The 24635-nt window shown below is 38.5% G+C and overlaps 2 protein-coding genes across 5 annotated transcripts in view; one reads left to right on the top strand and one right to left on the bottom strand.

Annotated features, from left to right (window-relative positions):
* Positions 1-3514: 3514 nt before the first annotated feature.
* Positions 3515-17039, bottom strand: LOC146454845 (uncharacterized). 3 transcript variants are annotated; one of them, XM_085095085.1, is made up of 4 exons: positions 16825-17039; positions 15847-15918; positions 9056-9124; positions 3515-7294 (listed from the first exon to the last, which is right to left on the bottom strand). In XM_085095085.1, exons 3-4 carry the CDS (start codon positions 9078-9080, stop codon positions 6543-6545), a joined length of 777 nt encoding a protein of 258 aa, XP_084951211.1. In that variant the 5' UTR covers positions 9081-9124; positions 15847-15918; positions 16825-17039; the 3' UTR covers positions 3515-6542. The 3 variants fall into 3 exon arrangements, with proteins under 3 accessions (XP_084951211.1, XP_084951212.1, XP_084951213.1); XM_085095086.1 differs by lacking the exon at positions 16825-17039 and having other exon boundaries at positions 15847-16312; XM_085095087.1 differs by lacking the exons at positions 15847-15918; positions 16825-17039 and adding an exon at positions 13276-13415.
* Positions 17040-20663: 3624 nt separating this feature from the next.
* Positions 20664-24635, top strand: part of LOC146454844 (lactadherin-like) — a 15476-nt gene continuing 11504 nt past the window's right edge. Inside the window, exon 1 of one of the 2 annotated variants that reach the window (XM_085095080.1) lies at positions 20664-20846. The gene's annotated coding sequence lies outside the window, so the exon portion shown is untranslated. Of the gene's footprint in view, positions 20847-23712; positions 23989-24635 lie in introns of those variants that run through there. The other variant, XM_085095081.1, reaches the window with a different exon arrangement.

The following is a 24635-nucleotide window of genomic DNA, read 5'->3' as shown; positions in this document are numbered from 1 at the left end:
TTGTGAAACGGATTACTAAGTAAAACTGAGTTTTTTCTTTGAAATGATACCGAAAAGCAAGCGTAAATCGGTTATTTGCAACTAAATGCTAACTTTTTTTTCACAAAAAGTGTTGGAAATTTCTTAGAGTCGAATCACAGATAACGCGAGTTTGCAACTTTTCAACCATCCTGAAGTAGACGACTGACAAAAAAGTCACTATTTAAACTCTGGCTTGCGCAGTTTCTGATGTTATTATTATTATTATTATTATTATTATTATTATTATTATTATTATTATTATTATTATTATTATTATTATTATTATTATTATTATTATTTTATGTCACTTATTAATAAAGATGGAAGACAAAAAAATGCCCATAGGCTTCAAGTTATTCCAATGTGTAATGGAAAAAATCGCCAAAACTTAATAATGGTTTGTTCGTCCTTCAAGTGGTCATTTGATCCTTTCTTCTCGACTCTAAGTTTTAGCAAAAGTACTTGGGTCAAAGATTTGTACAGTTTTAACCAAAGTATGACAACATTACCGTCGAAAAAGACGACGAAAAAGGCTCCGACTCCGAACCCGTCCCCGCGTTATACTTACTGACAACCCATTTTCTATGGAACATTCCGAAATGCTCTTTACAACACCATGTAGAAACTTACCTTCGGCTGGCTTGAAAGGCCTTGACTTCTATTCTATACGGTCCTCTTCACTGTCAAACTCAGGGATATTCGTTACTCCGGCAATAGCACATTTTCACTATGGCGTCATTTTTTGTCTACAATTATCAGAATCCTTCAGTTTTTTGTTTTCTCATGCTAATTAGTGCTATTGATCTTTGCTCTGTACCGGGATTACAAATTTTGAAGTTGAAAAGGAAAACAATATAAATTCTGGTAAGTTGTAGTAAAGTGACGCTATCATGAAATTGGCCTATTTAATTGAAGGAAAATGCTAATCTTTCATAACGTGAAAATATTTTATGACGAACTGAATTTCATAACATTAACTGTTACTTTATATTTGTATTCACACCAGTCTCTAAAATAGATTGCGACTTTTGGACAGCATTACTTCCTTTTTTTGATAGTTAATAACAGTGGAGGGCATATGTTAGTCCTATCTTTCCCAGTGGAAAACATGTTTAATAATTATTTCACGATATCGCCTCGTACATGAACTCGACTCGTCAAGTTGCCTAGAGCCTATGCAGGAATCAGTCTGAATATATTACAACGCGATACCCGTATCACCGTATTTTTTTAGCTTATTAACAGAAACTATTCTGTAAGGAGTTTTCACCATCTATTTATGGTGGGAATATAATCTGAACGCTTACTAACGAGGAGCTAATCAGAGCAGGCGCTTGCTCAAGTCAAGGGACGTGGTTCACGAATGTGATGTAAATGGAAACAAATGGAACGTGCAAGTCCAAGAACGAGCGATGTTCACACATAACGCAAGTGCATGCACAAAAACAAGCGATGAAACGCAAGGGCAAGCACAAGAAATGAATTTCACTCTTGCTTATTTCGGGTTGTTAAATCCAAGGTGGCGTCACGCCTCATTTGCTCGCGCTTCAGCTTGGGCCTGCCTTAGAAGGGAATTGGGGACCTTACGAAAACACGACGTCAACGGCAACGAAAACAGCAAGGGTTTAATAAGCTAAACAACGATTCTGCACGAGCAATAAAATAGCTAGTACATTTCTTTGACGTCCTCTGAAGGACAACGACGTTGGTACACGACAGTGAATGAGTCACGACAGTGGTTTCTGGGTCCGCAGTAATTGGCTTGCGCTGTTGCGGGTCCCCTGCCATATTGTGTTCTTATTGTATTCTGTAAGTTGTTGATCATTATTGTAACGTATTATCTGTTGGCGAAGCTAATTAAATAAAATAAGATAAATAAAGCGTTTCCTTTTCTCTTTTTGGGCTTGAACGCCACTGATACTAGTCGTGTCCCAGGATAATTCGTTTGCATTGTTCAAGTTGAGCGTGTTGCAATAATCACAAAATAGATGACATCAAGTGAATATTTATTTCTGAGACACGTTTTCGCTGGCGTTGCTATCGTGCTTTTGTAATTTCCCTAATAGAGACCTTGAGCACCAGGACGGGAAGGAGGACGACGGCTTACCGGAAGTGAAATTACACCACTCGACGGAACTGCGCATGCTACAAAGCTTGTATCATCCCGTCCTGCCCTCGTCTCAAAACAGATGTTTCACCGTTGTGTGTAGAACGCGAGTAATTTTTTTTTCTTTCATCCTGAATGTATTTCTTGGTTCAAAATTTATACTCTCGGACAGATAGGTGATATCTCTTGCTGTTGAAGCCAGATTTCAGACGACTAACCTCAGTTTTGTAATTTATTTCACTAGTAAGAGTTGTATTTCGTGCCTCCTCGTGTCCTCGATGTCGAAAATTCCCTCTAAAAAGCAAGACGGCGATAAACCGGGGTAAGTATAGCGTTGACTTCATACTAAGTGAATTTAAGTGGAATCTAATGAGATTTCCATTTCCTCCGTTCAAATTGCAACTTTGGAAAGTTTCAATTTTAACCTACACTTATAAGTTTATATTTGAAATCAAGACAGCACGGTTCGAAAATCAGCAGAGTTGGCTTCTAAATTTATGAAGTATTAGCTAAAGCACTAGAAACTCATCGTCGTCTATTTCGCCGTCCATGTAGCTGTCGAGAAGCGCTTTCCGCACGTCGCGAAAAGAAGCCATAATCTTTTGTATACCTCTTCGTATTTCCCGCCTTTCCTGTCCTAGGCTCCCGGTTGCTTAACGACAAACAAGTCATGTTGACGACGGCGACGTGGAGCCAGTCCTTTTCGTCCGACAGACATTGCCGTCCTCCTCTCCCGCCCTGGTGCTGAAGGTTTCTGGTTGAATGACGAAGGCAACGTTAACGAAAACGTTACTTAAAAATGTTATTCACGCAACTTCAACTTCATCGCGTTATTCTGTCTCCGTCAACTTGTAAAACGCTAATCAAATTAATCCAATCTAGGCCGGGAATTTTTTTTTTTTTTTTTTTTTTTTTTTTTCGTATTCTGGAGCCGAGAAGGGGGGGGGGGGGGGGGGAGGAAAGACCTTTGAGGGCACTGAAGCCCTGACGAAACGTCGTATGACGCGGGATTTACTTCATGATTACTAAACGGTAGCCATCTTGGATTAAAATATTTTCCCAAAACTTTTGTAAAACACCAGAATTGACGAACAAAAGTGGACAAAATGAATAGCGAACCCTGAAATTCTGGAAGAAAGTACAGTTTTGATCGTTGAAAACATGAACGATCCATGCCCACACAACTCAATGATTTTGTTCACATTTCCCAATTTACTAACCAATATATGTTTGTTCCAAAATTGAAATAAAGAGTAGGATGTACTACTCGTCCTTGAGAAAGGGGGACTTAAAGTACGCCAATTTATGCATTTCTTTTTTTTTTTTGAAGAAATATTGACTGTGCCCCAGCATTTGTCAACAACAGGAATTATTTTCGGAAACGAATAGTCAAAAGCCCTTTATTGCTGTATATGAATTGTGTACAATGTTCCGTCTATTCAACTATTCCTGACCAGCATTTCTACCAATGTCAACAAATCATCTACTTTATTACAACTGCTAGGGCTAAACATTCACTACGGCTTCATTTAAACACTAAAGTCCGGTCTCTCTAGCGATGGAACTTTATAGTGCAAATGATACATTTAAAAATAGTTTACTTTTAATGATTACAATCATAGCCAAAGGACAAAGATAATTATCAAAAACTGAATGATTGTCACCTCCAACGCGCGCTCGTGGAATTAGTGTTGGATATTTTAAACTTACAGCTGTTTAAGATGTTTTTAAATCAATCCACTGAGATACATAAAATGCATAACAGCACTAGATCTTTGATTGATGATTCTAAACAGCTAAATTATAATAAACAACAAGTCAATTTGAGAAAGAGTTTATGGAATTTCGTGACGGTTTGGCTTTTTTTTTATCAGGTAGTAAATTATAGCCTTCTCCGGCATTAGATCGTACAGTGGGGAATTTCACAGGGATACGGCTTTGACGATTTTTTTGCAAATTTTACATCGACGAGTCCAATGATAAACCGACTAAAATAACTTCAAGATTATTTCGGCCTTCAAATTTAATTTCAACTTTGTCATGTTCATAATCGCCGCGATCTTCAAGAACTATTTTAGCCCTTAACGTAATATTCAGCTCGCTGTTAAAAAGATACTTTTTTAGCCCTATAATACCTCCTGATAATAATGTTCACAATGGAGGTTGACAAATTACATGTGTTTGTGTACAAGGTCTTATAACAACTTCGCCTCTCAAGGACGAAACAAAGTATTCTAGTTTTATCTGACACATACAGTAAAAACCCGCAAATAAGAAACTAGAATTTTCGAGGTGAGGATAAACAGGTTCTTATATTTTAGGGTAGTTTTTCACAATTCAGGCTGATTAGGTTCTTAATAAGTTCTTATTTTTTAGAGGTTGTCGTAGTGTAACCATTGGCAGAAATATTGTACTACTAATACAAAATGGTTGAGCACTGGTGAAATCTAGTGAAAATCCAAACAAATGTAAATCAAAGAAAACATATACACAATAACTTTTTGTCAGAAGTTCTCACACAATTAAAATCCAGAATTTTGACCATCAAAATTGGAGCGATTGTTTTTGTATAAGAACCTATTTTTCTTTGCCAGGCTGAACAGGTTCTTATATTTCGGGGTATTTAAATGCCAAATTTCAGCCTGTAGGTTCTTATATCACTAGGTTCTTATATGTGGGTTTTTACTGTGAATCAAGCAAATGGTATTAGCCTCTCCAGGGTCAGATGCACGAAATCCTCCTAAGTTAAGATGTAGCAAAAGCCTATTGTCATTACACCAGCCGACTATTGTTCAGAAGCAATACACAGGATCAGGTTAACTTAGGAGAACTACGTGAATCTGGCCTCAGAAACCTGCAGGCCATCAATAGCCGTTTTCATTTTACCCTGTAGGCAATTGAGATTCATATAAACATTATTTAAGTATAAACCAAACTGATTGAAATGCCGATGCAACAGCAAAGGGCACAAAGTGGTCTTCTTCAGAAAGGAAATGACCACTATTTACGCCAATTTGAAAACAAACATAAGGAGTGAACGCTTAGCTAGAGTTGCATTCACATAAGTGTTTATAACAGCCTATAAAATCATCAACAGAAAGAAGGAAAAATTCAGATCGTTTTGCTCCCATCAAGCGGGGTTTACGATTTTTTTTTATGATTTGCATTTTATATAACGCATTTTCTAGGTTTCAAGTTCTCCTGTAATGGAAAAACTCGCCAAACATTAAGTATGGTTTGTTCATTTGATCTTTTCTTCTCGACTCTCCTAGAGCAATTTAATGTTTTAGCAAAGGTACTTTGCCGGGACAAGAATTTGTACAGTTATGACCAAAATATGGCAACATTACCATCGCAATGTCCCATAATGAACAAACAAACATGCCAAAAAAAGGCACCCCAACTCCGACTCCGAACTCGTCCCCGCGTTTTACTGACAACCCATTTACGAAACATTCAAATGCTCTTTACAACACCATGTAGAGGACGTTAACGGGTGGCATGTGAAAGCAAATTGTAACCCTGTAGTTCACAATCATATTTAGTTACAAGTTAAGACGCCCCCTTTCCGTGGGAACAAGGCCAGACCACAAACACCGGGGGCCTACATCCCATACACTTGACAAAGAGTGTTCTGTCCTGTCCCCCCCCCTCCCCCCCCCTCCACAAAGTAAGGACAAACCAAACAGGGTGTGGGAGACAAGCTCAAAGCATTTACGTTCCTTCTGAAGGGCGCGACTGTGTCAACTTGGATAAAGTTCTCCGTGTACAACCAGCATGATCTTACCAGTTATTTTAAGACTCTGTGTGGTGGTAACACCAGCGAGGGAGGCTCACAGAGAGAGCCAATCGGTCTAAACCGAAGCAGTGAACGTCGATCTAGCATATATGAAATCTTATAAGTCGTTATAACCACTTACATGATGTATGCTAGTTAACCACTAGCTACTTGTGTTGATTTTTAAAGCGTTATTTCGAAGGCTAGGTTGTAGTTATTGAAATATTGACCTGATTAAAATAGCCCTTGCCGTGATCTCAGCTTTGTAATCAGTTTGGTTTATTTACACGTGACTCTACCAGTGTACAAAAGATTAATCCTATAACAAGAAAGGTACCAGCACAGTTTATTTGTTTGTTGTGCTGTCCTTTTCATTCCAGTTTGCTTCTCAGAGAAAAACTAGACATCGCCCCCTCAAAATCTGAGTTCCGTACTCCAATCACTATTAAAGCGTAATACTACCATGGTGCACAAAATAAATGAAAAAAAAATCGACAACCATCAATTTATCTTCAAAATGACGAACGAGTTTGCTCATTTTTGTCTTCTTTCCTGTTGTTGAAGTTATCAACTTATTGTAAAAATTCGGCTAGCATTAACAAAAATTGTGAAGGTCTATAGCAGTCGTTTTAAAACTTAAAGGATATTATTGTTGATCACCTTTTTAGCCTGTACGACAACAAATTTAGCTTCATTTTTAATAACATCATCATCCTTAAACGACCGTAATGCCCCTTCATCCAGTGCTCTAATTCCTTCTTCGATTTCTTCGTCAGTCATCCCGTGGAGATTCGAAATGAAGTGACCTCGTAACATGCGGTAAAACTTAGACTTTTTCAAGTCATATTTTACATCTACCCAGATCTTTCTTACCTCAAGATTGGCTTTTTCAAGCAACCTACAAGTTTCCTCGTAATCATTTTTGTACGTTTTGGCACCTGTAACGTCTTTAAACATGAAGAAGCAAGAATGACTCTTAAGAATCCAAATCGAGCAGATGCCATTGGGACGAAGAGATCGCTCCACTCCCTTAAAAACCGCCAAAGGGTCTGGAAGATGATGATCAGACTGCATAAAAACCACGCGGTCAAAGCAGCAACGGACCGAAGCGTCGTTAAAATAGTCTTGCCCGGTGTTTAATACAGGAATGATCCCTTCTCTTCCAATAGCTTTCTCGTGCATTTCTGCGCTTGGCTCAACACAGATCACTGGATTTTTCAGTTGCGCACCTTCAAAAAGTTTTTTTGCGAGGTTACCAGTTCCACTTCCGATATCAGCCAATACGTGATCAGGTTGTAAGTCCATCGTGGCAATCATATGTGGAGGCAGTGCATCGTGAAGTTCCTTATTCAAGTCATCATACTTGGCTGCTAACGTCCTATAATGTTCTGCAAAAATAAATCCAAATACTAATAAAGCCTAGCCATAATATATCTCACAAGAAGTTTCTGTCGCTACCAGCACCTGGGACCCACTACTGCTGTATAATGGTTAGTAATCCAACCCATGAGGTGTTTTGGAAGAGATTTACCGCAGAGCAAAGGCCTTTGTTAAGGAGGTTACCGTTGTGGTGGTATGTTGTTTTTAGAATACGTCTATAGCCGGCAGTTAAAAATCAACCTAGTTATTTTGGGGTATCAGTATCTTAATCTATTCCTCTGTATGCTGTTCTTTATCATGTTGACGAGGTTTGCAAGTTGTTAATGATCTCGTAATTTAGCTGGGTTTGCTGCCTCTGGTAGGTTCAACCTTGCTGGGCAGGTTCTAAGACCAAGGCAGCATCTATTCCTTCCGCCTGGGATTTGTGCAAATGGCTAATGACCATTTACTGTGTAACGTTCGGAAACCTTCATCAAAGTGGTTTTGGGTAAGATGGAGGGACCAGCCTAGTACCTCTGGATGGAGTAAAAACTGTGCAGGAGCTTGCCGACAGACAGAATTACTTTTAACACTCACAAAAAGTATTGAATTGGCAACAGGAATGTTCGAACAATGTATAAAATAGGGAGGCCAGTACAGATCGCCAAGGGAATGAGAGACAACAGCAAGGAAGGTAGATGGCGAAATACAGGGCAAGGCAAAAGCCAGTATCAAAAGTCAAAGTAAGCAACAGGGCTGACTGGAAGAAATGGCGTGATAATCTAGCGGATGACCCCCAGAAAGTAGCAGACAAGGCTAACGTGAAGACTAAAAACATCTGAAATGACAAATCCCATAGATGAACCTAATACAGATGTTAAGCAAGACTTTATAACTATTGACTGGATCCTGGGAGACTCAACAAAGAGCGCTAACAATGAAATCAAGTGGAAGATGATGAAACAGCTAGACGATTGGTCCTGGATGAACCGACTCCAGATGCAAAGAAAAACAGACAAGCTATTGGAGACAATTAAGAGCGTGGGTCTCAACATCAGCAAGAAGAAACATTTTCGTGAAGAAGTCATATTAAAAACAACAACCCAAACAAGTTTCAAGATGGTGAGAATATCAAAAAGTCAGTGATTTTAAATATCTCGAAGCAGGAGTTAAACGAACAAATAGATATGTATAGAACGGGATGTGCAAGGGGACACATCTGTCAAACACAGCAATATGTGGAAATCTAGGGGGTATAATGACAGATTCAAGTTAAAACATCTACAACAATACATTAGTGAAACGTGTTCTCCTATACCGATGTGAAACGAAATGGAAGACTAAATGAAAAAGACAGCAACAAGATACCACTGTCTCGAAGGAATCGTGAGAATATTTTGGCCTTGTCAATTGATGAACATAATGAAAAATCAAGTCTCAGCGGATCAGAACTGAGATGAAAAATGAAGATGGAGGAGGCTGCGGCACGTATCCATAATGCCCAGGCAGCATTACTGCGTCACTGCTCAGCTGAGCTGGTTCAGCTAACTCATGGCTCAGCTATCTCATAGCAGTATGATGGAAAAAGTCAGCTTGGTAGGCTAATGAACGGCATGAGGTTAGAAAAAGATAAAAAGAGACCCGTATTGCTAGACTTTCCGGCAAGGAGAGTGGCTGCTTGTTCAAAACAAATTAAATGATGGAAGAGTGAATCTGAGCAACAAGAGAGGAGGCGAGATAGGATTTAGGAAGGATATTTTTTGTATATCAGTATTTTTTCGTGTGCTTACCTGCTTGCCCGTTTTCGGTCGACATTCTTTTCCTCAAAGCAGTAGGCAGTTCTTTTAATTAAAGACGATCTGAAGAAAAATAGATATTTTAACATTTAATGAGTGACTTTACTTATAATTCGGTGTTGAATATAACTGTGCAATGGTTATGACAACATTCCATTAAGGACGGCTCTCCTAATCCAAAGTAATATCACCGTAGTTTGATGTTTAGGTGGAGAAGAAGAGCATGAGTAAGCACTTTTAGAATCCAAAAGAAAACTGAGGATAACCCAAAAAAGAAGCAACCGTCAACGGCCTTAAAATAAATAACAGTTATTGCATTTACAGTAATTACGCAATTACCCAACATTCTTTTTTGGATTCCATTAGCCCTTCCTAACTTCTGATTTTTCTGCACAATTACAAACCATGCAAAAAAAAACTTGGATTAAGAGGACTCGTCCCTAACAAAAACTCAGAATTGCTAGGAACATCTCGTGATGAATGTACGCGCACCAACAACAGAAAACAACATTCACCCTCTTTCCCATCAAAAAGTGCCTGTAATCATGAAATGACTATCCGATAATCAGTGCTTCAAAATGACCATCATCCAAACTCAGGACAGGTGATATTACCGCGCGGAGATTCACAGTTTGCCACGAAACCCATAGTGATGTCATTTAAACCACAAGGGTTGATCCTTAAATGGCGACTCCAAAAGAAGGTAGGACACCTTATGATGTTTATACTATTGCGCAAACATCATAAGGCGTCCTACCTTGTTTTAGAATATCAATCCTAGCGCCGAGTGGAATAACTGTTTTATTAAAGATATCGAAGCGACAATGCTACATCTTGCCAATATCACTCTGCGTGAAAGGCCTGATGACGATTTAGTTAGGGGGCCACTATACAGAATTGACAATTATTCCACGAGCGTGCGTTGGATATGGGATGATACATAGCTATTGGCGATTGGCTATAATCATGCCATATTCAACAAGCGCGAGTCAGTCAAGAAAAATGGCTAGATCATGCTTATTTCGCTTTGCAAGAACAACCAGAAGACAATTTATTGGTCGCTATTTCTTGACCATGGTATAACGGCTCATATACCATGGCCGCTAAGCCAATCAAATCCCTAGAATTGCATTATACGATGATCCAGTTTTTAATAATGGGCGACATCCCATGGCCGCTATGCCTATCGAAACTCTGGATTTTTTATACTAGAGGACGCATTATCCGTCCGGACGAACTTAGGCAAACATTTGTTGTTCGTCTGGTTATTCGTCTGTATTATAAAGACGGGCACAAGACGCATTATCTGTCTGGACGAGCTATTTTCTGTTGTCCGCCCATTCAAGACGAACAACGGAGGATAGTTCGTCCAGACGTCAAAACGGAAACCTTTCAGCCGCAAAAGTCCGTTCAGCGTGAGAAGTATATTTTCAAAGCTTTTAAAATGCATATTGGAACAACTCTCGGTAGTTTTGAGGGAAAGCTCTTCCAACATGTTGCTAAATATCGAGAGGGGAATACTGCCCCGAAATGGCCAGTTTAGTTTGAGAGCCTTTCGTATGCCTGTCTGCGACGAGCACATGTTTCGCTGTCACCTGAAGATAGCGAGGATACTTTATGACAGCCGTTTGCTACGGGTGAAATGAACTTGGAATTATTAGAATTACTGTGCTTACCCGAAGTGCAGGAACTCTGAAATACGGCCTAATTCTCAAGGATATTTCTCATCGTGTCACTTTGCTGAAATATTCAGTCGTGGAAAGAGAGAATATATACTTATATTAAATGCACTTTTTCTGGGCGCAAGTTCAAGATTTATCGCCAACAAATATGAGCGCATTCACACCGTACAGCGGTGAGAATTTCAACAGAAATATTTAGTTGGGTAACTAAGCTGTCCCAAAAAAGTTCAAAAATAAAACTTTACTATTTGTATGTAAGTACATACATTAAGAGCCAAGTTGCCAATTCGTAAGTAAACGTTGCTGCAAGCGAAAACATTAAAGCATGACAATAAATTTATGGTATTTATCTCTTCGAGCCCTTCGTATCATTTCGTTTACGGATGCCAGTTACTCTAATTCTGAGGTATTAAGCCAAATAAATCATAGCTATTAATAATGTAGCGCGGAAAAGTGGGCAGTTTCTCTATTCAGTGGAATATCTTTTCGGAAAGACAATACCCGCGTCAGAAATTCAGATTAAATTGTGAAGAAAAACACGAAAGGTCACATGAAACTTTAGAATCCCAAAAAAGCTAATCCCCGTTGTTTTCGGTGGGGAAAAACGTCGTTAAAAGTACAAAAAAGGCCAGCTAGCATTTCTTAAGGCCAACAGCAAATCGTAACTTTCCGTTCCCAAAAACTCTCGGCAATTTCCACACTTTCAGCTTACGAATACGGCAAGATCAAATTGTGTTAACTTACACAACAAATTTGCCTTTTAAAGGGCCATTTAATGATGTGGGAGCGCAGAAAACAACATTTCAACTATTTTGCTTCCATTTTCTCGTACGGTGCCCCTGAAATTGAATAAAATACAACAGAATACAACAATACCTCGTCCCCTTTATTCAAAAGAATTGGTTAATTTTTAAATTGCGTTCCGTGTTTCGTGGAATTTTTATAGAATGTTAAACAATGGTTGTTGATAAGTCGAGAAAGAGCCGCAAAGTTGGTTGAATATCTAATTCTGCGAGTGAAATTAAAACGGAATTTAAACACGGAAGAGTTTACCGTGTTTATCTCATCGACACCGCTAATTCGTTTCGGCGAGAGAATCTTTTCCATTATCAAGAGAAAATAAGTTTATGAACGGGGGTATATTTAAATAGGCTAGAGCTGAAAATTAAACTAATAGACGGTTAAACAAATACTTTAGCGCAAATTGAATCAGTTTGCACGTTCAGTTCTGGTTTGAGTTTGAGTATCAACAGCATCTCATGAATGAGGCAGTCAAATTTGTTGGTACATTTCACAAGCACGTGAAACTGTTCTACAAAACGCTCTGGTATCCGGTCATTATGTTGAAGATGGTAGTGTTTGTAAATGGAGGACGATTTTCTTTTGTATTCTTGTCCGCGCTCATGCAGGTACCCACACGTATACCCAACATATCCTACTAGAGTCATCCTACCGTTTAAAGATCAGAACGTTGTGAAACGGCAACTTAGTAAACTAAGTTTAAAAGTGGGAACTGCAATCCAACCTGTTTTTGTAAGTCGGAAGCTCATTGAAGATCTTAAGGTGCAAGAAGCCAAGCCATCCATTGTCAACCAACAATGTGTAGTATACAAATTTAAATGTAACCTGATCTTAAGGTGCAAGAAGCCAAGCCATCCATTGGCAAACAACAATGTATAGTATACAAATTTAAATGTAACCTGATCTTAAGGTGGAAGAAGCCAAGCCATCCATTGTCAACCAACAATGTGTAGTATACAAATTTAAATGTAACCTGTGCGATGCAGGATATGTGGGGTATACGCGTGGGTACCTGCAACAACAACAACACACACTGCATGAGTGCGTAGACGGACACAAAAGAAAGTGGTCGTCCATTTACAAACACTTCCATCTTCAACATAATAACATAACGTCTTTTAGAACAGTTTCAGGTGCTTGCGAAATGCACCAACAAATTTGACTGGCTAATTCATGAGAAGTTATTCATACTCAAACTCAAACCAGACTGAACGTGAAAACTGATTCAATTTGCGCTAAAGTATTAGTTTAACCATCTATTAGTGTGTTAATTTTCAGCTCTAGCCTATTTAAATATCCGCGTTCATAAACTTATTTTCTGTTGATAACGGGGTCAAGATGACTCCGAAACGTCGAGCCCCAAATCTCTCTGTAATTTTTGAGTGCATTTGAATCGGCGAAAACATTGAACGGTGGATGGGTACCGGACTGGAGCGTAGCCTACTGTAGGTTTTCTCAACATTTATTTCATCAACACCGCCAAGTCATTTCGCTTATTGGAGATCTTAGTTCTTTAGGATTTGGAATGAGGCACCATTGATTCAAACAAGTCGTCTGTATAGTAACCGGTACAAAATATTTGTTTTCATGCGAGTGTATAGTCGACAACGCAAACAGGTGCAAATTGCTCTGACCTAAGAACAGTTCGAGGCTGGCGAAAATTGTTTTGCATTTTTCTCACCGTGTCACCTCAAATGAAAAGGAATCTACATCCTACAGTTGATTTCATACCTTCTAACACTGACAATAGTCGTGCGTGTCTGACACAGTTTTCCTTGGAGACAGTTTAACGTGCACACTTAACGGAGAAGCAGACTTGGAGACACATTACAACGAAATCCTTTCGATGTCTGCAGACAAATTTGGACTATTTAGCACATCTTCTGTTTTCTGAATGAAAGAAAGGCAAGGTTACAAACTCAATCTTACAGCCTCGTACGATAAAGGGCCAAACCTTGCACAACTCCGACAAAAACGTCCGCGTCTCATTATAGCTGTATTGTCAGCGTAAAAAAATGATGAAAGCTTGTTGAAAGTGTGTCGATTCAAATTTAAATCGGTGTTAACTTTCATTCAACATCGATTCAATATTTTCTTTGTTCTTGAAAATATTGAATGGCGTTGAAACCGTTTGAACACTCCGTTTATCCACCATTTGCGCAACATCGTTTGGCAAATGTTGAAACCAGTTAAACGGAAAACTTCAAAATTCAAAAAATTCAAAGTATTTGCGCAGGGCGAGTGTCATCAGGGTTTGGAGCATGTTCTACATGCGTCAGACGTTGTAATTTGACGTTATTTTGAGGGAGCAATGACAACAACAAGCCTTACTTGCATGACTATAACAAACACAGTATTGCAAAAGCTATTCATAACTAACTATTGGTTCGTTTACTAATTCTTGAGATAACTTAAAAAAAATAAAATAAAATAAAAATAAAGTAAGTGAAGCCTTTGCTTATTTTAAACTATTCATACAGTAGAAGTAATCATTCCGGAGAGAAGTTTATCTCTCAATTCGAAGCACGAAGAAACAAATGAAGTTAAAATAGTCAGTTGAGTTCATTATATGCGACAGTAAAGCTTCTTTTGCTTATAGTCGTGGAAATGGAAGGCGAGGTTCTATTTTAACAAAGAACATATAGAGTAGCTTGGCAATCTAATAAAAAGTGAATTTCATCTTCAATGGTACTACAAATCACGGCCAATTTCGACAGTCTGTTTTATAAAAGACGCATTATCGACAAATGTCGGACAAATCCTTCAAATTACGTCTACAGTGAAGCGTCAAGAACGAGTGAATTTCGCTTTCGGACGACCAAGGGTACGGTCGGGTAGCTCCGATGACTGTCGAAAACAAATAGGAAACTTCCGCGGTGACGTATTTAAAATATTAAAAAAAATACGAAACAATACAGCGACACTTCTTAAAAGCCTGTTCTTCTTTATCGCGAAAATTTAAAATTTTGATGAAGGCCAGGAAACGAAAATCCGCCGACACTGCTCGAAAGACCATCCTAAAATTAGTAAAAAAAGGCGACGTTTGAGAGTTTTGTCCGTAAAAATAGCAAAGATATAGTTCCATGAAGTGAGTGGCCATATTTCCTAATCACGGAACTACAGCCTATACCTTATATTTTGAAAGATAAGAATCTCAAACTCGGTAATTTTACTAATTTTAAAACGCTTTTTACAACAGCAATGTCCTCCCAATTAATTATGGATTTTAGACTTTGAAAAACAGTTGAAAACAGTTACTTCAATGCATTACGCAATCGGTGGGCAAGCAGTGAAGTTGACTACCACAATTTGGCATTACGATTATGCAAATTATTACATTCGAATCCGTAAAAGTACAGATTTCGTCGTATGCCGCTCGCGTTCGGCACCATAAAAAGTCGAAGTCGAGGGGCAGTTACGAGTTAGTAGCTAAACAATCCGCATAGATCAATCTCTGTTAGCTTTGAACAAAAATTCCCCTTCAAATAGGTTCTAAACCGGTCGAACGATAGGGAATACAAGATAAAAAATTTGAAGTATTTTGTTTGAATGTTCTGGTTGTGTGCTGTTGACTGGTTGTTGTAGTTGCTGATAGCAACTACCTTCTGCGAGTTAAAAGACGCTGTTTCTATCATCATGTTATAACTGCTCGAAGATGTCAAGAGAAACGGTCGCTTCAATTCCGCTTTTATCCCGACTCCTTCACTCTCAATCAATATTGGCCAAACATTTATTTGAAGTCATTAGGTCAGGTCACGCTGTTGTATTTCAGTTCGAGCTTTTAATTCATCCACGGGATCGAGAAGTTTCGAACAAAAACACCATGTTCACGATATTTTTATTTCTTTCTTGAAGCCATACGAACCCCATCAGCAATGCTTGAAATTGGAAAGCAAAAGCGAACAACACGTGGTGGTCAGAGATCCCAGCGGATTTCGCAACGCTCGTTAAATGTTTTTGTTAAATAAATTCAGCCACAGAAACCGAACGGCACTAAATGTGTTCGTTGTTAAATTAGGTTTGAAACGCCATTAAGCGATCTGGAAAACCTGAGGATAACAGTTGGGCTGTTTTGCTCGCTTTTCTTTCGTTTGGTGCACCACACGATTATGCTTCATTAAATATTACTTGCCGAGACCGTGTGCGATAAACCCCGTTAATTCGTTCACTTTGCAACAAAACTCGCGTCATGATACCACAACATAATGTTCCCAACTTGTCATAAATCTATTTCTATTAAGTAATGTTCTTCTACGGCGAGAAATGCGAAAAGCAGAATTAAGGAAAGTAAAACAAACTAACCTTCGGCTGGCTTGAGAGGTCTTGACTTCTATTCTTGTGGATTATAGTGGATTATGGCCCTAATTTCACTGTCTGTGAACGAATCAAAAAAGCAATATACACTGCCAATCCAATCTGATGATTATATTCAGCGTATGAGATTCTTTTAAATGAGTCAAATACGAGTAGGCGTTATAATATTGCCCAACTGCAATACTCAGAGTCACGGCGGGCCGTGAAATGACTATGCCTTGATCTTGGCTTGATTGTTATTCATTTTTAGTGACGCATAACCTCATGTCACGCAAGGTTTCATGTACAACACACTCAGCATGACTCAGCGAATTCACCGAAATTTCTTGCTGAATTTATAGCTGGCCTTGGTCAACCAGACATAAAAGTAAAATAAAAAATTAAATGAAACAAACATTCAAATTCAACGGTGAGTGCTTGCACAATCTCCCGAGCCAGTCAGGATCGTGAAACATGTGTAACATATTGTGATATTTCTGCCTGTGTTGTTTATCTTCCTCTACCGAACAGAGTGTCACGCTACCCGCATCAGTAATCCTCGTCGAAGACATGAAGTTACTGAAAGTCAGCAATCATGGGAGGAATTAATGTAATAAATATTCACAACAAAAGTTATTACAGAATCTTGGCTAAATTAATCTGTGACTACAATTTTCGATCGTGAAAGATCAAACTCAAAACAAATTAAACGAGCGCAATACTGAGACCGCGTACTGAGAATGTTGAAATTATTGTGAAGTGTCAAAGAACTACAATTTGATTGCTTCACAAAACCGAAAACAAACCCCAAAATTTGCCTCAGCTTACTAGCAGGGTGATATTTTAAGATTTCGTCGCCTTGCTTTGTATTCAAAAAGTTGAGCTTGAGAGTTCAGAGAACTGTTACATTAGCTTTACACCAGGTGTTTACACTCATACGCAGCTGTACACGTATCTGGAGACTAAAAATGACTTTCACTCTCTCACCTGGCACTGCTGTCTTCTTTTCTATTAGGAGTTTCAACTAGGATATCGATATTGGAGAAAATAATAACAACCTTTTACAGCTGTCTACAAGATTCACAATGTTCCGCGCCGAAGAAACAGCGTGTGACAAGATCATATATTTGACTCACTTCCAGAGCATATTTTCCTGATGCTCTTCAAACAATGGCGTAATACGTACGTCATGCAGAATAAGTCACTGCTTAAAATAATCATGGACGTGTATTTAAATTTGCCGGAAATTGCCCAATTCCTGGCCACATCTGTCGTATTACGACACCGGCTTTCATATGCAAACTGGAAAAAGGAGGATTACGTGCTTGGTGGACTGGACTGGAGTGGACTGGATTTGTAAAAAGAAAAATTTGTGAAACGCGGACTTGTAATCCGATGGATCAGAGAGGCACTGACAGCGAACCTAAAACCCAATGGAATCGCGCTGAAACTACTAACACTGACATGGTATTAAGGAGACAAGGTAACGCATTTTTGTTCGATTCGTGTTCTTTATAGCCTCCCACGCAGACGTTCTTAGGGGTTCGTCACGCGTTCGTGGGGCAGGAACGCGTTGACGAACCCCTAAGAACGTCTGCGTGGGAGGCTATGTTCTTTATTCTCGACTCGTAACCAGTTCATAATTCCCATACTGAACCCTTATAATTTACACAACACAGAGCTTGGGCTGAAATCGACTCTTATTTCAATTTGACGTATGACCCTCAAAGGTTGCTATCTTCAACAATTAGCACATCAAAAATACTTATTGCAACTTAGTGATGATTTTTACACATTGCGAAAGATGAAAGAAAAGTTTACTAAGGGGTAGAATAACGGGAGTAGTACTCATTCATGTGTGCGAGCTTGCTAAAAATCAAAAATTTTCACGGGAACCGATGGAAATAACGTGAAAGCCTCATCCACTTTGTTAGCTTATTATCCCCTGATTGATATAGTCCAGTTTGTTTGGATGTCATGGACAACGCAACGGCTTGTAATTTACTTTGGCAAACATAATTAGTTTTTAGCGGTTTTAAAAAAGTTTCAGTTTCTCCAGTAAGCCTTACGGTGATATAACAATAGAGACTGTGATGTTCGGTTACTTTTACAGCAATTTGAGAAGGCGTTTTTTTATCGAACAAAAGCTTTCATTGTCGCATAAGAATTTTGTAAACAGCCTGAAGCGGAATTGTCACAAGTATTAAAATTAATTGTGCAATTGCTAAACTGAGCGGATTTTGCTCGACGAACACATATTCACGTTCACCTCGCCGCCGGCCATGGAGGCATTATTTCCACCATCGCCCACGAGTTTCTGTAAATCCCCTTCATCCATATAGCTAGCTGAGACGAATGAGAATTTACTTCTTCGTTGGTTTTTTTGTAGCCCAAAACAATTTATTTCCAGATGGTAGCGCTTCCAGTCCGAACAAGCAAGAAAACGGCGCGAACAGTTGAATGGTTTCCTCTACTGATTCGCTGGCTACGTTATTTTCTTCTTTCTTATATTGGCTCAGAGCAGCAGGCTAAAATATATTTAAGCTTGATTAATTCTTCATTTTAGCCCGCAAAATACGCCGCAATGCGCGACTGACGAAATTGTTATAATAAATAGTTTTCCAGGATTTCTTTTAGAACAGCGCGCATAGAATACATTTCCCGGAGGACACCCTCGAATGTATACAGTAACCTTAAGTTATCCAATCCAGAGGGGGGTGAATAGGGGTATGTAAATCCGCCGATCCGCTAAAATCAATGGCTGAATCCGTCGATCCACTCAAAAAATCAACTAAATCCGAATCCGCAAATTGTTTGCCGCGTTAGATGATACGCGAGTACAGAGGGACTTCAGTTGTTGGAGTTGCCTTGCGTGATATTGTGTTTTAGCGTTGAGGATGACTATCAACGAAATATTTATGTAACCAACGTCTGTATCGAAACAAAATCTTGCAGATACGAGAAAAAAGAGCAAGCTTGAACTTCCTAACAACCAAAATCCAAAATCCGGGCTCCAAAACTGGATAAAACCGCGATCCGCTGTGATCATAGGATCCGCAGATCCGTTAAAATTTCGCTCTGAATCCAGGATCCGGGCTAAAATATTTACCAAATCCGCCGATCCGTAGACCTATTCACCCCCCTCAATCCATATCCCGATCAAGACGTCATATCAATTCGATGTACAAAAAAAGGTAAAACAAACTTAAGAACAAAATTTATTTCAGAAAATGAGGAATGATTTTGCCTCCTTCTTTCCTTATCGTTGTCGTAGTTGCATTGTTGACTCGTTGTTAAAGTCGGGTCAAATAACCATGGTTATGAAAGTCCACTGATTGTTTATCTTTTTAACCTGTGGGATTTAACAAAACTGACGCGCTTTTTCTGTTGACTGTTTCGATTTTTCCTGTAAAATTTCCGCTTTAAAAATAGCTGGAGATGTATAGGTGCCGTCTTTCGTTAGTACCATTCCAATACCACTGGATAATTGTTATCTACATGTTTTGGATATTGATGCCCTCCTGATCATAAATGTTCGTGGAGATTCTCATCATTAGTTACGATCCCAAGGATACATTCCAGTTTCTTGTTTTACATCATTTTACTGTTTTTATTAGTTCTGATTAATTTTTGCCCAATTATAGTAGCTATCAGAGCGGTGAAAAATAAAGAAATTTAAATTTAGCAGTAAAGGTTTGACAGATCAGCGAAACTTTCCTTTGAAGTCCGCAATATGGCCTTAGTGGTAATTTGCCGTCAGTGGTTTTAGACATCGCATTAACCTTTCATACTTCGGTGGAAAAAAAAAAACGATATGCAGCGATCAATTAAATCAAAACGTACGCTTTGTTGATCTGTGGTTTACGTAGCCGGCTCTGACCCAGCCGTCGGATAGCCGAACACCGGCGATGTTTACCGTGCGCACAACAAGGTGACAATAATTATTGATCCGGAGTGATTTGCTGTTTCGCTTGCTGGCTTAGGCACATGAACCGCCAAGTATTTTACTTGGGAAATGATGGACGAGGCACAAATGGCGGTCGATACACACTGAAAATTTCCTTAATTTATTTGATGTGAGCATTGCAGAACAATGAGGCAGAACAACATAAAAAATTGCTTAAAGACTTTCGTTGTGAATTGCAACACTGAAATAATCGTATCCAATATGTACATAAAGGACATTACAGAAAAGTAGTATTTAACCCACAAAGCGGTCGTTTGAACCAATAACGCTAAGGTTGCATCGACGGAAATCACCTTGTGCAACATAATAAAGGAAATAGCTTAGTAGTTACAACTCAGAACTGGTCACACTTAAGAATTTGATCTCCTCACACATGCGCAAACTTCAGATCTTTATAACCTCGGTACAACATAATCAACTGGCACTTACACAGAAAGTAAATGGGTTATCCACGGTCTTGGTCCTTCAATGATCCTTAAATACAGTTTTGTGTCAGCTGTTTTGAATTTTAGAAGTAACGAAAGGAGACTGTTTTTCTCGGGATAGAAACTTTATTCGGATCAGGCTTTTAGATGTCAACGGTTTGTGAACGAAGCCTTGTAAGAGAGAGTCAGTCCCACTCGATTCATAATACTATGGTTGCATGTTTTCAGATGCCAGGGGAAAATTGTGTTTGAAAGAGAGACCAATTATGGTGGTATTGGAGAAACTGTAAAATGCCATAAGATACCATTTCTTATCCCGGCCCCTTAAAACATAATAAATCTGCCTTACTATGACCTGTCGAGAACAAATCGAAAAGGTGCCAAGCGAGTTACAGAACAGCAGGTCCTTGCGGGTCATCAATGAGGCACCAGCTCAATCCACACGAAAAACAATACCTCACCTCCTATCGTCCCAATGATTTGAACAAAACTTCATCAAAATAAATCACTAAAACTGCTTGTGCGACTTTTCAACGTGAATTCTAGTTTGCGATATAAAAGCTGCTAAATTTGAGGTGGAAAATATTTACATGGTCCAAGGTCGTCGTATCAAATAGGTATGTATATTCAACTTTTAACTTCTTAGAGTTTCCCAACGTTTGAATTTCCAGCACGCCAAAATGTTCATAACTGGCCTGGCAAACAGCCCTGGCGGAAAATACCGCTCCAGGAAATTGCTATTAAATTTTGTTCGAATATACAAATGAATATAAATGAAATGATACAAATATAAGGAGTTTTTAATCAAAAGCCTTTACTATAGTAATCTTAACATAAGGTATCGCTGAACTTTTAATCAGTTATATATTACAAAACTGCGTTCGTTATTCACGTTACAGTAAGATAAACAGCGAACGACAGCACATTGCCTCGAAATTCAATACGGGCCGAGCAGTGTGATGAGCGATGGATCAAAGACGATTAACCGGCCTTTAGAGCACTTAAAATTCTGGCGAAAATCGATTGCCTTTGAATAGATGTCTAGATGTCAAGGAGGACCAGTTAAGATTACATTTGCTAATTGAGAGATCCCGTCTGATTTTATGTAGCAAGCTCCTCCTTGCTGCTAGCTATAAGTAAATATTAAAAATTGGATCATTGTATAATGCAATTCCAGGGATTGGCTTAACGGCCATGGTGTGTGAGCCATTATTCCATGGCCGAGAAATAGCGACCATTAAATTGTCTTCTGGTTGTTCTTGCAAAGCGAAATCAGCAAGATCTAGCAAAATTGATGATTGTTTTTAATAAAACAATTATTCCACTCACGCTTGTTGGATATGAGATAATTATAGCCAACCGAGTCTATCGATCTCGCATCCAACAAGCGCAAGTGGAATTATCGTTAATTATAAAATAACCGTTTCTTTCACTACCAGGATCGAACATTGAGTGCCGGTATTAACTTATTTTTGAGTATTAACTGGGTGAAATTATATAATAGGATCGGATAAGTATGTCGCTGGTTCGAACATCATTATAAAGTAGAGGGGAAAACTTCATTATTTTGAGTTTCGCAACACGTTAATTTTTTTTTTTTTTATTTTAACTGAATTTCTATATAGCTTGATAAATAAGACATTCATTGCGCCGTTCTCGGTTCTAGTATTGGTTAGGCGTTAATTCACTTTTCAGCTGGTCAAACTGTTTCCAGATCACTCGTAGACACAGCTGCACCAAAATACTTCGGGTATTGCATAGTGCCGTTAACAGCACAGCTCGATCTTTGAGATTTTTTTTGTTGTTGTTTTTGTTGCTCCTGTTGCTGTTGTGGTTGTTTTTGTTGTTTCTATTGTGGGCATTGTAGTAGTTGTTGTTGTTATTTTTGTTGTTGTTGTGACTGTTGCTATTGTTGTTGTCGTCGTTGTTATTTCTACTGTTGTTGCCGTTGTAGTTGGTATTTCTGTTGTGGTCGTCGCTATTGTTGTTGTTGTTTTTCTTGTTTCTGTTGTTACTGATGTTGGTTTTTTTCTGTCGTTATTGCCGCTGTAGCTGCTGTTGTTGTTGTGGTTGTTCCTATTATTGTTGTTGTTGTTGTTGCTGTTGTTGTTGTTGTTGTTGTTGTTGTTGTTGTTGTTGTTGTTGTTACTGTTGATGTTGCTGTTGGTGGTGTCGTGTGGTCGCGGTGGTATCCCACTCATATACTACTAGTATTATGAATATATAAAATAATATGTTTTAGATCTTAAAAGAAAGCAATAAGTGGCAATATGCGTGGCCAAAGCGGGACTAAAATTTGCACAATTGATTACTTCTTAATTGGTAGATTCTCAATAAACGCAGATTTCATTTCTCAAACCTAATTCAAGTTTGATAGTTATTGATGGTGCATTGTTTATTAGACTATTTAAACAATATCCCGGCTTGTTTGTTTATCTGTTTATTGCTTATTTGTTTCTCTGGTTGTTTATTTCCTGTCTTCTATGGTTAATAGTTTGTTTGATTTTCTTTTGATTGTCTAACGACAGTTCCGTGTATTTTATTTTTGCCAAGAAATTAAATTTGTTTTAAATCAAAACCGAAAATAGAATCCCGTCTGTTTTTGATAGTTAAAGCTCGCAATCCATATGCTTTATATGCATGTGGAACATCCGTACCATGTGTCCTATTCATCTGGCCTGGGTTGTTCAAAGAGCGGATAACTTTATCCAGTGGATAAATTGCAATTCAGCTAATACATATTTTATCCGCTCTTTGAACAAGAGCAGAGCTCGTATTGCGTGTATTGATCATAATTGTGCATCCACGTAGCCTTTATTAACATTCTTCGTTTTGATTGACAAAATTTTAGTTAAAAGCCTTAGTGAATACTCTGTGAGATTTTCTCTTATCCGGTGAGCGGTAATCATGATCATGACCTACTTAGTGTCTCTGGTTAAAATGATTTGTTACGTTCGAGGACATTAAAAGATGTGTGAGAAGAGAAACATAAAGAACTAAAAATACATGTTACAAGAATGTTGACAAGAATGCTAAAAGTGTCAAAATGAATGTTTGTTCGAAAGTGTCAGAATTAACGTTTCTTTTCTTTGTTTATCAGCCGCGATCGTTTTAGCTGTGTGCAAGATTCAAGCGTCTTTATTCTTGTTCCTTTGTCGATGATGGCTGCATTGTTAAAGTCAATGACATGATCGAGTGTCCAAGCGTTGTTCGCAACTGGTTAGGGCCTTTAAACAACTGGGAATTTTCAGCTAAAGAATCTGAACAAATACGACCGTCCTAGGTTACAAAAATATACTTTAAGAAAGACCATGAAACAATCTGGCAACACAGCCAACATCGCTTTAGGTATTTTTGCTTAAACAGTCTTGTTGGATGCCCTGAACCAACATCACAGGGATCGCTTTCCTGCCATGGTCAATCAACAGTTCTTAATAATTTATAAGCTTTTTAGAAGGATAACTTACACCTGTGATCAAGAATAAAAACTGATGCGCTTCAGCAAAATGCGTCAAATCAACCGTGTACTGCAGCCAATGAAACTGTCATACAATTGATGCATTTGTTATTTGTTATAGTATTTGGACTCTTGTTTAGCTACGACCGGGCAGAAAGCACAGTTATGTCATGTGTCTGTAATGGTATAATTCAATGGGCCGTTTCCACTATCTATCTCTTTATCTCCACTTTGCTTATACCATTGAATGGTATAAGCAAAAAGTTAACCGTGAGGGATCTAAATACGGTCAATTTTCTCAGGTAGGCAGAGTACTTATAACTTTAACAAACGCTCACGGTACACAGAAAATTAAATTGATGTCCGACAGCAGTAACATTCAAGCGAAACGAAAACACAGTGTCGTTTCGAGGTCGTGAAAGAATTTAGGAGATAAATTTTGGTGAGAGGTATGATCATATCGCCAAGATCCTTACTTAATTAGTAGCTCAGTCCAAAACTGAGCTGGCCTTAATCGAAGAAAAATTTCTTCTTGTAAGCAGAATCAAGTTTTGTCATCTCAGGCCGAACCGGCAGTGGTTCATTTTGATGGATATCGGTTGTGATGGCATTAATTGTCTCAGAAATTCGGTTTTAGTAATAAAGATAATCGACAGTATTCTTTCGCTCAAAATTTGGTACCAATGGAAAGCTAATTCTTTTCGTTTTCGAAGGGGCAAATGTATCGTGAAAAATACGGAAAAATGGTCAGCTAGCGTTTAAAACCTAAAACAGCTAGTAAATCCAGAATAACATTCCGTTTCCCAAAACTTTCTGCAACTTAAATTTTAAGCTAAAGCATCCGAACAAATCAAATTGTATTAGTTTACACAATTATGTCTTAAACAAACGATCTGGGAACAAAGAAGAAAACATTTTAAGTAATTTGTTTGAATGTTCTCATTAAGTG

This window comes from Pavona decussata, unplaced genomic scaffold (genome assembly GCF_977016875.1).
Source record: "Pavona decussata unplaced genomic scaffold, jaPavDecu1.1 SCAFFOLD_300, whole genome shotgun sequence".
Lineage (NCBI taxonomy): Eukaryota > Metazoa > Cnidaria > Anthozoa > Scleractinia > Agariciidae > Pavona > Pavona decussata.
Note: the sequence above shows the minus strand (reverse complement) of the source record. Positions and strands in the feature narration are given on the sequence as shown.